At 35.9% G+C, this 17,101-nt stretch overlaps 1 protein-coding gene across 1 annotated transcript in view; it reads left to right on the top strand.

Annotated features, from left to right (window-relative positions):
* Positions 1 to 17,101, top strand: part of LOC149559302 (Oxidoreductase, zinc-binding dehydrogenase family protein) — a 138,301-nt gene that overhangs the window by 30,701 nt on the left and 90,499 nt on the right. Inside the window, exon 2 of the mRNA XM_089833212.1 lies at positions 12,810 to 12,951. Within this exon, the coding sequence (XP_089689338.1) occupies positions 12,810 to 12,951 (142 nt within the window). The remainder of the gene's footprint in view (positions 1 to 12,809; positions 12,952 to 17,101) is intronic.

Genomic DNA, 17,101 nt, shown 5'->3' with positions numbered 1-17,101 from the left:
TACCATGAAATTTGCACGAAAAAAATCAATATAGGGATGCATCTGCAATCACCCAAATTAGTCCACAATATCACTTAGGATAAATTGACAATTACCATCAAATACCACCATATCAAAATCAAATAACAATCACCATCAAATACCACTATATCATTTAGGCATCACATACCACTGTATCAATTAGGGTATCATTTACCATTGGATCATTTAGGGCATCAGATACCACTGTATCATTTAGGGCTTCAGATACCACTGGATCATTTAGGGCATCAATTACCATTGGATCATTTAGGGCATCAGATACCACTGTACCATTAAGGGTTTCAAATACCACTGTATCATTTCTTTCCTTCTAATTTGTTTAATTGTGGCAATACATAAGATTAGAAAATATACTCATAATCATTATTCTTAATAATAGAAGTCTGAAATAACAATTCATCAAATAAATCTCTCTCGCAAATAAATATATTCCACATTCAGTTAGAAGATCAACCGATCTAATCGGTTGCCAATTATATGGACGATAATAGTTGCTTTCATTTTAAGAAATAATTGTAACGATGATACACTCAATTAATCTTACCTTCCACTTGAACATACATTATAAAAGTAAATATACTTGTTTCCGACAAACATTTGAATGCATAACTTATCTTTATCTGGTGCACGTCCAACATTTTGTAGAGAGGAAACATTGTCAAGGGCTTGACCACCCAAACTCGGACCATAATTTATCCCCACACAATCTCTAACGAGAAAGGCCCTCCCTACCCGGAATAGACAGGGAACATCTTGTCAACCACTAAGCATCATGGTATCCAATCACCTCACTCGACTTGACAGTAGAATACAATAAACATGATCATGCATGATATATTAAATAATTCATATAAAAAATAATAACCATTGTTATGTCACATCTGATTCTGTTTCATGTTATTATAGGTTCCTTTCTCTCACCTCTTCACCCTTTTTTCCTTGGCTATATAGCCAAGTGAGTCCTAGGTGTTGAATCTTGTTGTGAGGTTCTCACACCATCGCCCCAAATTCTTTGGGGACCCCTTTTTTTTTAATTGCCTCGGTAAATTTTTGGATTGGCCAAATTTTTTTGAGTTTTGAAAATTTCACGCCTTGGCACCTTCAAGACAAATGTGGGAAGGCTTAGCTTATTTTCACTCGGTTTCAACTTGATTTTTCAGAGCAACCAATTTCATCCTTAGGCTGAAAAAAATTTTAAAGAGCCATATTTGGCAGGATATAATTGTAAATTTGAATAATCTTTCAAAAGAGAAAAAAATTGTTAGACTTAACTTTTGGAAAATCTCAAATTTATTTTTTTTGGTGAAAATTTTAATTTTGGTAAAATAAAATTGCAAAAATCAATTTTTGGCTCTAGAAGAAACTTTATTTTATTTTTGTCAAAATTTTTTTTATTGGCATAGCAAAAAATCAATTTTGGTAAAAAATTGCAAACAATTGGCTTTAATAGATTAAAATTGCCTTGAAAACTTTTTGCCTTTAATGAAATTGGTAATTTAATATTGAAAAATGGCTTTTGGTTAGCTACAATCCAATTTTAATGACGTATTAATTACTAAATCCTCATTAAATGAAAATATTTAACATCTCCAAGGCACCATTTAATTTCCTTTTGCAATTTAGAACTAATTGGCAATTTTAAAAGGCAATTTTCATTTTAGCAAAATTAATATTTAGCTAAGTATTTAATTGAGGGCCATAATTTTTACATTAATTATTGTTTTTTCTTGCTCCCAGGGTCCAAGTCGGCTAGCTTGGGGGTAGTAAGAAAGTTGGGTATAAGAGGAGGCCTCTCTCCCATTTCTTCCTCACTTCTCACTTCTCCTTCTCAAGGCATTGGTGATTTTGCAAGAGCAGATCTGCACTCTTCTTGCTTGGCGAATTTTGTGGAGGGCGAAATTTGTGGGAGCCGAAATTTGTGGAGGACGAAATTTGTGGGAGATAAAATTCTGATTTTTGCAGGAGGCTCCAATTTTTGCCCTAGGTTGGGTAATTTTATTTGGAGGTGAATTGTATGATAAATTTCTAATTTGCAAGGGATTTGAAGTGCTTAAGGTCAAGTCCTAATTCTAAAAAGACGTTGTAGGATTATTGGTTAAGGTGAATTTTCATCATCTAGAGTTGCAAGGGGTCCTTAAGCTGACATCTTTCTTTCGTTCTAGTCTTAAGATTGCTTCCTTTGGTTCTACTTGCCTTCTGGTCCACCACTCTACCATCTCGTAATAGGGCGACGAGCATGGAGGATGTTAGTGCAAGTAAGAATCCCAAGCGGACAAGACTAACAAAGACAAAGAGGATATGATGCCCAAAACGCTCTTCTTCTCGAAAATGAAGAGAATAACTGACACCAATATCGGTACAGTGGACATGATACAGATGAAAGAAAGACTAAAGGAAAGACAATCCCCCTTGGCAAAGAGGATATCAATGAGATAGGTTTTGGATCGAGGTTGGATGAGTTGGGAACGGTTGCTATCAAGAAAAGGCATTTGGGCACCCTTTCCTCTCTCAGTGCTTTTATTGGATTTGTGAAGGAATATGAGAAGGATCACGAAAGGATACTACAAGCAGCGAGCAGCGTGGCGAAGTCAGCGAAACTCAAGGCGAAGCACACACCTTGTCCTCCTATGGAAAAAGTTAACGAAAAGCTAACTAAGTTCATTGTCTTAACTAAGAAAATGAAAGAAAATGGAAAAGTTATATTAGAAGATCATCTGATTTAAGCCCAAGTGGCAAATTTCCCCTTTCTTCTAGAATAGGACAAGTGTCTATTTCTGATTGGCCACCATTTTGGTGCCTTCTCATTGGTTGCCACTTTTTGCACTTTTTTCATTGGTCCATTGACGAGGTGGCAACTTCTCATTGGCTGATGGGGTGGCAACCCTAATTAGGGTTTTGAGGATCCAATCTAGATCGTTGATCTTGTTTTGATCTCCATCGTCCATTGTATTTTTGGCCCCTATAAAAGGCCATTTGCTCTCATTTGTTAAAGCGTCGGAGAAATTGTTGCGAAGATAATACCAAAATTCCTCTCTTCTTCATTGTTGCGATTTGCATGTTGATTAAGAACATTTGGTGTTATTGCATGTTTTCTACTTCCACATAGTTAGATTTGTTTCAAGTTGTTGAAGTAAATTTCATTTCAAGTTGTTTAAGTTGTTTAAGTGAAAGTAAAGTACGTGGATAGTTGTATGGTAGCATTGGTAAATGTTTGATAGGGGTCAATACTAGGCCACTAGCATCCTAGCCGCTGGTTGGGAAGCTTTGTGTGGTAAACTAGTTTATTATTCCTTCGAATCATTGCACCTATGGAAGTGAGGCCGCTGGTCAGCTCTCATTAGGTTCGATTCCCGTCCATTTGCTAACCTTCCATTCATAGGAGTAGGAGTAGAATAGTGAGTAGCTGGGTAGTCGAAGCTTAGAGAAGGAAGTTAGGGAAGTAGATCAAGTATCAAAACACACCCATTCACCCTCCACCACCATCGCTTTCCCATCAACATCACCATTGGCAGACACATCCTCCATCATCACCACCATCAACATTATCTGCCACTTGCACATTTCACAAACTGAACCACCATCACCTTCATCCCACCAGAGTTGGAAAAGATGGGAAAAGAGTTGAAAGGTTATAATTCGAAAATTATTATGATTTATATTTATATACATGCATGAAAATATATTGGTGAAGTGGCATCATTTTATTATAAGAAAATAATATGATGGTGTCACTTCATTTTTATATCTGTGTATGTACATAGGTATACATTAAAATAATATCGAGAAAGACCAATCAACCTTTAAGGTACGTATTATATTTTTATTTATTTATTTTATATTTTAAATTGTTTATTTAATAGCGCATGCGGTTCCATCGGTTGTATTCTGATGTTCAAGTCGCTAGGTCCTCAACCCATTTGCCCAGTGATGATGATGCTCATGTGCCTAATTCTTTTCTAACAATGCTTCCACCCCTTCAATGTGCTTCCCACAAGGAAATTCTCCGCAGTTAAATCATATTACCATAATTATTATCATAAATAATCATAACAGCTAACCGCCTTTCCAATTCCATGGATTCATGATAAATAATCAACTAGTATGTTATTTTCATATGAAATTATAATGACTAACCATCTTACCATTTCGCAAGATTATAATAATTTAAACTATCAACTAACTTCATTTGAACCTCAACGCCAATATGAGCATTTTAAATTAGGTCAAAAATTGGGCTATAACACCAGGGCTTTGATGGAACAAGGAATGGCCGATAGGGTCCAGTATTCTAACTGACTCCTTTAGTTGTCTAAGATACTCGACAACTCTGCACAAATTCTTCACATCCTATCACAATTGAGGCTAAAAATAATGTTAATTAACAATGGCAATGGTCTTATCTCGACCAAAGTGTCTTGCCATTCCTCCACTATGTTTTTCCTTGATCAAGTTCTCCCTCATGGAACTCCTTGGAATACATAGTTGACTACACTTGAACAACATACCATCTTGGATCATGTAATCCAACCACTTGGTCCTATCTAGAGTAACTGGGTCTTTACAAGCCTTTCAAGCCTTTGCAAAGCCAGGATCCTTAGGGTACAGATTCTTGAGTTCATCAAACCCAACCACTTCAATCTGCATTTTTATCAGCAATAGTTGTCTCTTACTTAATGCATCTACAACCCTATTAGATCTTCCACTTTTATGTTTCAATACAAATTTATAGCTCTGCAAGAACTCCACCTATTTCAGATGTCTCTGATTCAATTTACCTTAGCTATTTAGGTACTGCTATGCCTAATGATCAGTATACAAGAAAAATTATTTTGGTAACAAATAATGCCTCCATTTCTTTAAGGCTTGAACTATTGCATAGAACTCTTGATCATAAACATAATACTTCTTTGCATCGTTCAATTTTTCACTAAAATAGGCAATAGGCTTACCTTCTTGGCTCAACACAACCTCAATAGCACTACCACTAGCATCACAATCCACCTGGAACACTTTGCTAAAATCAAGAAGTGCCAACACAGGAGCTCCTTAGAATACATAGTTGACTACCCTTGAACAACATACCATCTTGGATCATGTAATCCAACCGCCTAGTCCTACTAGAGTAACAGACTCTTTACAACCCTTTCAAGCCTTTGCAAAGCCAGGATCCGCAGGGTCAGATTCTTGAGTTCATCAAACCCAACCACTTCAACCTGCATTTCTGTCAACAACAGTTGTCTCCTACTTAATGCATCTATAGCACTATTAGATCTTCCACTTCTATGTTTCAATAAAAATTTATAGCTCTGCAAGAACTCTTCATTGCATCATTCAATTTTTCACTCAAATAGGCAATAGGCTTACCTTCTTGGCTCAACACAACCCCAATAACACTACCACTAGCATCACAATCCACCTGGAACACTGCTAAAATCAGGAAGTGCCAACACAAGTTGCTCTATCACCTTCTTCTTCAGCAACTCAAAACTCCTTGCAGCTCCTGTAGTCCACTTGAACTCTTTACTATCCCCTCTCATTGTTTCAGTTCGGGGTGCACATATACTACTAGAATTCCTAATGAGCTTTTTGTAAAAACTAGCCAAACGAAAGAATGACCTCACCTCAGTGGCAAACCTTGGAGTAGGCCATTCCAAGATGACCTTTACCTTCTCTAGGTCCATTTTGAGACCTTTAACTGATACAACAAACCCTAAATACACTAACTCCCTTTTGACAAAGCTACACTTCTTCAAATTAATCAACAATTTCTCTTCCCTCAATCTCTCAAGGACATTACAAATGTGCAACAAATGTTCATCTTGAAACTTACCGAAAATTAAAATATCATCCAAATAGACTTTAGTACCTCATTCATAAGAGGCATGAAGATGCTCTGCGCATTGTTCAATCCAAAGGGCATGACTAATCACTCATATAGACCCTTCTTGGTCTTGAATGTAGTCTTCCACTCATCTCCCTCTCTTATCTGTATATGGTGATAGCCACTCTTGAGGTCTATTTTTGTGAAGTAATGAGCTCCACTCAAGCATTCCATAAGATCATCCATCCTTGGCAAAGGAAACCCATACTTGATGGTTATCTTGTTTATAGCCTGAGAGTCTGTACACATCCTCCACTCTCCATCCTTCTTTGGTGCCAGCACTGCAGGTACTGCACATGGACTCAAGCTCTGTCAAATCAGACCTTTTCTCAATAGCTCCTGAACTTGTTTGTTCAACTCCTCAGTCTCAATAGGAGTCATCCTATGAGCAGCCTTGTTAGGCAAATGAGCTATAGGGACTAAATCTATTTGATGATTGATTTGCCTTACTGGCAACAACCCTTCTAGGACATTATCAGATATGATATCTCTATACTTAATAGATCCAAGACTTTAATTGGAATTTCACTACTACCTTCCTTATCCTTTCTAGGAATTAAAGTATAACACATATGCTGATGTTTCATGCCATTCAAAACTTTCCATCTATCAAGAAGACATACTCTAGCACTACTACATACCTTTTCATCCTCCTTTATCAAGGACTTCAACTTGTGACGAACTCCATCCTTCGCCAAAGAATAAGTGTTTGCATGACCATCATTTATAGCATGCCTATCATATTGTCCACGACCTTCCCAACAACAAATGGCATACATCCATCGGGATGATGTCATAGAGAACCTCATCATGGTAACCACCAATCTTGAATGTTACCAAACATTGTTCACTAACCAGGACCTTATGATCATTCTATACCTAGGCAATCCGATATGGGTGGGGGTGTTCCTCTTGAGCTTTATCTTTGAGACCATCTCCTTTGACTCCAAGTTGTCAGTGCTCCCACCATCAATAATCACATCACAACATTTACCCTTACACTTGCACTTGGTACGAAACAAACTCTTCCTTTGCGTAGGTTCAGTCTCACCGCTCAGCAAGACCCTTCCATTAACTAGAACCTCTCCTCTTTTTGCATCCTCTAAATGCGATGACTTAGCGTCATCATCTACATGGGCAACTCTTGCTTGACCATAAACTCTCCTATTTGTCTTTCCTTGGTGTTGAGGACACTCATAGGCATGATACGCTTATTCATTGCAGTGGAAACATGTACCATGAAAGCCTCCTCTTCTCGAACTTTGTCCACGTCCTCTACCTCTTCCTCTTTGGTCTCTAAAGTTTTGATCACGGGAACGGTTGAAACCCTCATTCCTCTAGTTTTGGCCGGTACCCACATCTTTATTTTTCTTCCAGTCCTCATTTATGCCTCCAAAAGACCTACCACCGCCCCTTCTTTCTTGACTGGCAAACTGGTATGCTTCTTCAATGCTGGTCATTCTAACCAAACTTAGCTCCTCTTGAATGCTAAGTCTTAACCCATTAAGCTAACGAGAAACTTTCTCCTTGTTTGCTTCTGCATGCCCCGTCCTAATAAGGACTAGGTAAAACTACTCTATAATTCCTGGACAGATTTGCTTGCTCGCTTTAACCCTTGCATCTTCGTGAACAAATCAAACTCGTAGTCAACAGGAATGAACTAGTTCTTTAGTTTGTCCACTATGCGATCCCATCTTGTGATTTTCTCCTTCCCTCTTCCATTTCTTTCTAATTGAATCTCTTGCCATGAGATTTTGACATGATCCTTTACTCTAGCCTTTACAAACTTAACCCTATTAGGGTCCTCAGTATCCTCATACTCAAAATATTCCTCCAGCGCATTGATAGGTCGATCAACTCATCCAGGTTTAGATTTTCCGAAAAGATGCCGACCTTAAGTTTACGTCTTTTGCCCCACTTGGCAATGGCCCTAAAAAGCTTTTCCTCCACTTGGTTCAGGACTTCTCCTTTGTCTTCTCCCTCCTGCACAACATTTCCTTCTTCATTTTCCTCCTTGCTTTCATCCCTTACAGCAAGATTCATCCCTCTATGGATCTCCTCTTGCAATGCCTGAAGGAGGATTCTAACCTCAGGCCCTTCCACCACGCTCTCTTCGTGGAGGCATCTTCTCATTATCTCAAAACCAACAACCACACAGTTCTAATGTAAACTACCTCATAGTCAACGCTCTCTCTACACACTCACAAACTCCTGCTCTAATACCACTTGATGAGAGCACAACCCAAGACAAAATGAACACAATAGGAAAAGGAGGATTTTATTATAAAAAATGATATGCTATTACCTTCAGTATAGCAAAAATAGACTCAACTACATGCCATATGGGCTTATAATGTTATCAAATTCTGGAGAAAAACCCTTCTCATAGTACCTTCTCCCAAACTCCACAAAAACTGCTTTTACAATGCCAGAAATGACCTTAAGTAACCCAAAGTAGGTTTAGGGTTAGGAATACATTTTAGAATATACCATTTTGCATCAACCGCCAAAGCAGAAGGTTCTAGAAGACACGTCAGAAGTCGGTGCAAAATTAGAAGAATCCAAAAATGGTAGTACAACTACCAAGAACCATAACTTTTGATCTAAGACTCCAATTGATGAACCGTTTACATTTTCGAAAAGCTCTCCAAGCACTCTATAGCCCTGTGGACCAACTTCGCTCGTCCCCCAATTTTGGGGCCCGTACAATACCATTTAGTGCCTCAAATTTGACTTTGAACTGTTCTCAGGGGGTCTCCAGGGAACTTAAAACTGTAATAACTTTCATACTATAAAACCTTTTGACCTGATTTTTTTTAATAAAATAATTTAAATTACAAGTACAATCATCATTCCAGCTCACACCCTTTAAATCATCATAATTATGGCTCAATTACAAAATAACCTATTTTTTGCACTGGCACATATTTTGAGGTGCTAAAAACCACTAACCAAAAAAACCAATAGTGGAACAATAAGAGTTGGAATCCCTTTGTGGCCCAAATGGGTATCCACAAATACAAACACATTAAACAGGAACTAACACTAAGCATTTTTTTTTTTGGTGATATAGGATTGCCCTTGCATCATTGGATGCTCTTGCATCAACAACTCTTACACTCCTAAAGATTTAGCTTCACAATGTGCAATGAAAATATAGCTTCCGATTTTTCAATTTTCCACTTCAACTCCAACTTAAGCTCTAACTTCTATTTCTATTTCTACTTCTACTTCTAACTATGAATGCAAGGAATCATGGATGACTTGGACTCTACTAGGTGTAATCTCAACAACAGTTCCACCCATGTAGTGCAAGCTCCTAAGGAACACTCAAATGGTTTTCAAATCAATATCTCCTCTTCAATCCCATCAAATGGATGCAAACTAAAGATTCAATATCAATTGTAGTTAAGTGCACTCTATCATCACCTTACCACACAAGCCACCCTTAAACATCGGCAAAGGGCTAGTGGTTGGGATTTGTCGAGTCATACAATTACCCATCCACAACAACTTCCATTCAACAAAACTAATTCAACATGAAAATAAATTTACTCCAAGTGAAAGATTGAGGAAACCATGCAACACTACAAAGCAATATTAAGTAATCCACCATGAAGAACCAACAACGAATTATCAATTACATTGTCAAGCATTATAGCAACAACTTCATCAAGTCTCTCCCCTAGCTAGCCTACTCTAATCCCGAGCTCTTCACTACCTCCAATTTAAGCTAACCTCCTAAGCCCCTCTATTACAAATGAGAAGGCCTTGGCCTTTTATAGTAGTTCCATTAGAATGAAGGGCCAAGATAGAATCAGGATCAAGGGCCGAGATTTCTTCCCATAAATCCTAATTAGGGTTGACAAATTTGCAACCAATCACATGAAAGCACCAATTCCTGGCCCAATAAGAAAATTACAATTTATTCTCAACCAATGAGAAAATAGGGCACTTGGCATCATGTTATTAATTGTGCTTAAAATTGAAATTTTCCAATTGAAGGAGACAAACAACTGCCGCATCATCATCTTTATCTTGTGCTTGGAGTCTTGGTTTGTAGAAGGTGTTCGCTAAAATTGCAAAAGTATCTCTCAACATTTGAGATTTTTCCCCATCCTTCAAAATTCCTCATGGAATTGACTTGAATCACTTGCATCTTCGCGAACCTATGAACTTGATCTTTTCTTGATTCTCCTTGAATATGTCCTCATGTTGTTGGATCCTGCATGCATTCTTGAATTTCCTCTTGATTTCAATCTAAATTTGCAGGTTGATAACTTGAACATGAATCTTTCCTTCTCACTTGAGTCATCAAGCTTGAGCCACCTTCTTGTAGTATTCGTTTGAAGTTTTGAGGTCCTGATCATCACCTTGCCCTCTAGCTCCAATTTCTATCGGCATGACAATGGAGCGTATGTGCACCAACAATGCTCTGATTTTCTCTTTCCAAGAATGAATTTCAATTCAGCCCTCTTTATATTTACCTTGCAAAACAAAGGAGAAAAACATTAAGTTTGTTAAAAGAAATCTGAAATAAACCCACATTTGTAATAAACAAGCTTCACCCCAATTTTGGTCACTTAGCATTAAAATTCATCTCTTACAACGCACCAATCTGCCCATTCAATTTGTCTTGAAGCAATTCAGATTTCCCTTTTTAAATCATCGTAAGCTAGGCATTTTTGTGGTGATAATACACAGATTTTTAAATTTAATTGCAAAATTAAAAACGCTAGCATAAAAGGAAAAATTATTTCCATTTATGGGCTGCAAGAATAATTCATGGTGGGCAGTTCTACTAATTATAGAGGATGAGATTTGACTGGTGGAAAATCCTTAACTTTAGGAATTTCCGCTAGGGAAAATCCTTTGCATTGGGAATTCCTACTGGTGAAAATCCTTAGAGTTAAGAATTTCCACCGAACATGTGGTAGCCTTCCCTTGTCTTAAAACTTTCCAAATTTCATCATTGTTGACCAATTTTATCCTACCTCAACCTCCTCTGCCTAACACTTGCTTGAAATGCATTTTGGTAAAAAAAATGAAAGGGAAAAAAGTGGTGAAAATTCCTCAACCGTAGGAATTTGCACTAGGGAAAATCCTTAGCGTCACGAATTTCCACCGAATAGGATTCTCGCAAATTTTATATCATTTCAACATTCCTTGGTGATTCCTTGTTCTCTTCTTTCCCATGATGTTGCCCTCCCATAAATCGATTTTTAAATGCCTTAAGAGGATGGTGGAACTTGGGAGAATTAATGTGGTGGAAATCCCTTAGCATTAGGAATTTTCACCGGTGGAAAGTCCATTGTGTTAGGAATTCCTACCGGATCCACTTTTGCCACTTAGACTCTCCAAATCTTGTCATTTCGCCTACTATGCCTATTTACTAATTTTTTTGATTTGCTACGCCTTAGCATGATTTTGCATCTCTTTTGGGCTGATGAGGGGGGGGGGGATCCTTAGCTTCAGGAATTCCCCTCTAGTGGATAACCCTTAGCGTTAGGAATTTTTACCAACTATGGTGTTGACTGTCATCCTTCAGAAAATTACCATTTTCTCTTCTACTCCCCATTTTAGTATAGCAACAATTAGTTTGCCACCGCAATAAGGATCTCTCAAAGCGCTTGCACCTCATTTTGATCAAAGGGGAAGCTTGAGATTTTGGGGGAAATGATAGCCGGTGGGAATCCTTATCGTTAAGGATTTCCATCGACTGTGGTTTGTTCACAACCCTTTTCCTATTTCTCAAACACTCAGACTAAAATTCCACCCACTCACTTGGACTTAGGCTACGGAAATACCTCAAAAGGACATCAAAATTCTCACACAAACCCCAGACAAAATTTCTTCTCATCGAGCCAAAATTGCTCAAACTCACATTCAAACTTGGAGAATTGAAAATATTGCCTAACTCAAACCACTTAAGACAACTACTCCTACTCATCAAAGCAAAAAAGACGGGGTCCCCATTTGCAATGGGGCAATGGTGTGAAAATCACACAAGAAGACTCGAGAGCATAGTCTGCAAATTCTGCAAGTACTCTTTGAGTTTCAGAGTACTTATTTTGTGGGTTAGTTTTCATAAGTTTAACTATCACATTTTTATAGATGCCAAAGTGTCAATGCAGATAAACCATTGGTATAAATGCATTTTTCACATCATGTTTTTGCTATAAAACCATGCATTTTCTCTTTCAAGATGTCGAGTTTTAATTGAATACATTTTGTGATTGAATTTTATGAAAAAATATGTTTTTTAAGAGCTTTTAATTTTTAATAAGTTGCCAAGTATTTCCTGAGATTTTGGCAAGTTGAAAATTTCAGGCTTATCAAGTACTCTTCAAGTCCGAGTATATAAACTATGACTAGGAGGATATAATGGGCTCATATTTTTTTGTTTGTTTTATTTTAGTGAGTTCATCATATGTAGTATGTTTGTATTTTATTGTGCTTATCATATATTGTTTGTACAAGAATTTGATGCTCATCTTATGATATTATCTGCTTAATATTGTATGCAAATGTTATACATAGTTAATAAATGTTTTTATTTTTCTGTACATCTTATGGATAGTCAATATATAATAACCATACTGTGAGGTCTATACCTTCATGTATGGAAGGGGGGCAAGAGAGGGTAGACCTTCATAAGAATATAGCTAGTTTCTTACAAATATGATTATTCATTTGCTAGTGCTTGTTCATGTGTATTACATTTCAAATGGCGTGTGTTTTGCTACATGTTTGACATCAATTTAGATTCCAGCTTCTTGCGAGCATCAAAATTAGTTTAGCATATGGGTATTCTTTTTTCTTTTGTTAAGTGATACATATTGCTTACATTAAAAATGTGTCACAATTAGTAGTTTGTATATTGTAGCATGTGGAGGTTCCAATTCCTAGTCCAAAGAAAGGTGAATTGTTGGTGAAGTTAGAGGCAACGAGCTTGAATCCAGTTGATTGGAAGATACAAAAAGGAGATATTCGTCCTATTTTTCCAGCAAAGTTCCCTTGTATTCCCGGTATGTCAAAAATCACTCAAGTTTACAATATTCAAATTAGAGCCTTTGTTTTTGTCTTAATGTAAAAATTCATTTATTCAATTTTAGAACTGAATATGTTTATTTGTGAACTTGTTGCTGTTGGCTAGTTAGTCTTATGTAGATGTTACTTAAAATAGAACATAACTTCATAGTCCAATTTCACTTGTATATATCATAGATGTTAGGGGTTTGAAAAGCGTATAGGGTAAAATGTCATTTAATTACCAAAATGTATACTTCCATCTTATAAAGGTGACAATGGCACACATTCTATCTGTTGCTAGATGTAATATCTTTAAAGGAAAACTTGTTCTGCCAGTTAGTAGCAATTAAAGAACAGGTTATATCAGAATTTTTTTTTTTTGATAATTTGATGTTGTTGTAAGGTGGTACGAGGAATAGAGCTTTAAGCAAGGACCATGTAATCCCCAAATCATGAGTATATAATTTATTTATTTTTTTGATTGGATGAGTATTAAATTTTTGACCTAGATCACAATGACGGAAATCAGAAAATATAAATATACATATTATCTTATACATACTTTCTATATTAATTCTTTGAACCAGCAATATACCTTTTATTGCTAAATCAGATAATTAAAAAATATGCTTATTAATTGGTAGTCGTGCAAATATATAAATAAATCTGTATGCATATTTATATAAGCAATAACACATTAATGTTACATTTCTAAAATGCACACAGAGTTCACATAGAGAATGGTCATCAAGACTATGTATATACAGACACAGACATAAATACACACACATACTTATACTTGGTGACACCTCATACCAAGGAATTACTGAATCTGATTTATTCTGTTCTTACTAATATTGCTCTCTCTCCTTTCCAATGATGTTGTTGGGTGAATGTGAATTTGCTCTTATACCTCAAAACCCAACTGTTAGCATCTGTTGAGTTTGAAGGGTTACGTCCTTCCTCAATCGCTCCGTCCATAACAAATATGTATTATTGATTAAAATTCATTAGCCTCTGCCTTGACCTCTTTGGATATTTATCATATCATTATACATAAGGTTGATTTGCCCTTAAATAATAATAGATTGCTGCCACTTAATTATTATCAGGCCTTCACAGTTCAACCATAATATTGATTTATGATTATCTTTTCTAATTATCGATGCTTAGCAGATTATATATTAGTTAATAATGTCAACGATATTGATGTCTCCATTATCATCTAATATATGGATTGCTATCTTCTCATACGAAGATATCCCTAGTATTATTGGTGATAACAACCTCATGAGATTCTTCAGAATGCTAATGAAATTTGCTTGTAGCCCCCTTAGTTATAATAATGGCTATCTTCTTATTCTGACATTCTCTCTTAATCATCTTAGGTTGCTATTCTGATGTATTCCTCACAATATGTTATTACCCGTGGCTAATTATGGTCTTCTTTTTATTCATTGATACATTTGTATCAAGTGCGGCCATTAATACTCCATGTTGATAACAATTTCTTTCTCTCAATATTACTCAGCAACATAAAGTCACTCTATGCAAGTTGATATTTTTATTGGATGTTGATCATTATCCAAGTCGATGTCCTAGAGATGGTGTTTCTTTCTTTGTAATCATGATCACAGCTTCCCATATGATTGATAAAACAATTGATTCTCTTTTACAATATGTTTGGAATATATTTGGTAGCCCTTTACTAACAATACTTATTGCGTGTCAAATAGAAGATTCAAGTTTGACTGCTGATTTCTTAACATATACCTTGCTGAATCATCAATTCCATTTTTTCCAATGCAACCAGTCATAGTTTCTATAACCAATGTTTACTTATCTGATTGATTGGAATAGGAATTCATAGTGATTGATTCTGTTAGAATGTTGTCATTGATGTCAAAGGTGCACGGAAAAAATAGTTGTCGTTGATGTCAAGGGTACATGGCCAATCAATTGTCATCGATGAAAATAAGTTATGTCAGTCATTGATGTCAATGAAGTCTTCCTTAAAGACAGGAGGTATGAATATGTCTTAGAGCAGTTTAAGCATGAAGCTTATTTTCTGACCATATTCAGTTCACTGTATCACAAAGACCATTGTATCTAGATTATGCATTATCATCCCAACTTCAAATTACCCAAGTTTCAGTGATTGTGTAGAGCAGCAAATATGTAGGAGCATGATTAAGGGTGATAGCAAAGGGTATGTTCTAGACAAATTTTGTTTTTATGACAGTGCTTTATTGAGATACTATAGGACGGGTTGAAATAAGAAATGCAGCAATCTTCATATGGTTGATTTTATATGCCCTGATGACTTCCTCTAGGACTGATTTTGTTTCAAGCAATTTATGGAGAAACGGCAACATGAAGACATAATGCAGCAGTAGAGAATGATTATATGACACAGAATACAGCAGTATACAGTATCATGAAGACATATACAGCAGCAGCAGAGAATGGGATAAGACAAGTGGAAGCAAGAGTTAATTGTAATGTCCCCTATTGGCAATTTCACTGATTTTCTTTACCATACCAACTAGGGTTTGGATCCCGCTCAGAAATGGCAATATAAAATGTTTCTTACTAGGAGAATATCAATCCCTAACAATTAACATTCATCATTATCCATTTGAAATACATTAAGAAACAATTGTTGATTCATAAAACATAATCAACGTCCAATTTGTTATGGTAAATCAATGTTGTTGTCGTTATTGTATTAAACAGAGAAGACAAAAGCTCCTTATATAGATTTGCAAAAATGATGTTTCTAAAAGAAACAATCATGAACTTTAGATGATAATAGAAACTACCTAATAAACTAAAGACTAACTAAGATGATTATTAAATAAACATTTTAATATTCTAATACCCTCCTTTAATGGTCATTGTCTAACTGATGTCTTTTGGTCACAAATTCTATAAAACATTGTAAAGCTGCAAGACCCTCTGTAGATCTACAGAATGCTAATGACCAAGAAGCCATCTAACAAAAGGGTGGCCCTTCTTCAAAATGCTCTGCAATAAGAGACAAAAGTCTGCCACTAACCCTCCTAGAATCAACATACATTTGACCAGAAATCATCACAAAACATCCAACCTGATGTTGGATAACAAAGCCGCTCTTTCTTGGAGACAATGACAAACTTTGAGAACAACTAACACAATGTTGAGGAAAAACCGACAAACCCTCCAAACTTTGCAGATGAGCATGACACCCCAAAACAAACTTCAAAAAGACAAATTGTTTTAGGAGAAAAATCAAAAGAACCAGATTTGATTTTTGAGGTGAAAAATCGATCAAAACTAGACTACAAAACCTGAGGCACGAATCAGAGAACAAAAACCTTCGTTTTTAGGAAGAGCAATACAACCAACAGAGGATTTTTGAGAAAAAAATTATTAAAACCCATTTAAAAAAATTCCAAGGGATTTTTTGTTTTTAAAAACCCATCAAATAATTTTTGTGGAAAAAATTTTAAACCCACTAGCTAATGTTCGAGGAAAAAATTACAAAAACCCAACCATAATTTTTTTAAGGAGAAAATATAAAACCCATTATAAAGTTTTTAAGGGAAAAAATTATAAAAACCCATCAAGGAAATCTTCACGCAACGAAACACGAGACTTCATGTGTAAAACAAGTTACAACACGAGTCTCATGGTAAAACATCACATACAAGAAGGCAAGTACATGCAACCCTAAAAAATCAAAGACTTTTGCTCAATCTAGGAAATTACACTATCAAAACCTCGACTAGGCTTGCAATTTTCAGCAAAACTCTTCAAAGACAAACCACAAGTTTAATGAAATACCTCTTGACAATTTTTATTTTTTTTAAATCAAAAAAGATATACTAGGAAAAAAATTCCACATCAGAAGAGGCTTGAATTTCTCTTCAAAAATTCATCAAATTTTATGAAATCCCATCGACCCACTTTGATACCATGTTGTGGTAAATCGTTGATGATGTTGTATTAAACAAAGGAGACGAAAGCTCCTTATATAGATTTACAAAGATGATGTTTACAAGGCTCCTTATTATTAATTTATTATATTTTTATTTTTATGTTTAATTAATTTTAAATAATTATTAAATTCTATTCTAGAAAGGAGACATGATAATCTGCCCTTCC

The sequence above is a fragment of the Cupressus sempervirens genome, chromosome 5 (assembly GCF_028749045.1).
Source record: "Cupressus sempervirens isolate cs-2001-9-10 chromosome 5, ASM2874904v1, whole genome shotgun sequence".
Taxonomy (NCBI): Eukaryota; Viridiplantae; Streptophyta; class Pinopsida; order Cupressales; family Cupressaceae; genus Cupressus; species Cupressus sempervirens.
This window is presented reverse-complemented; position numbering and strand designations above follow the sequence as displayed.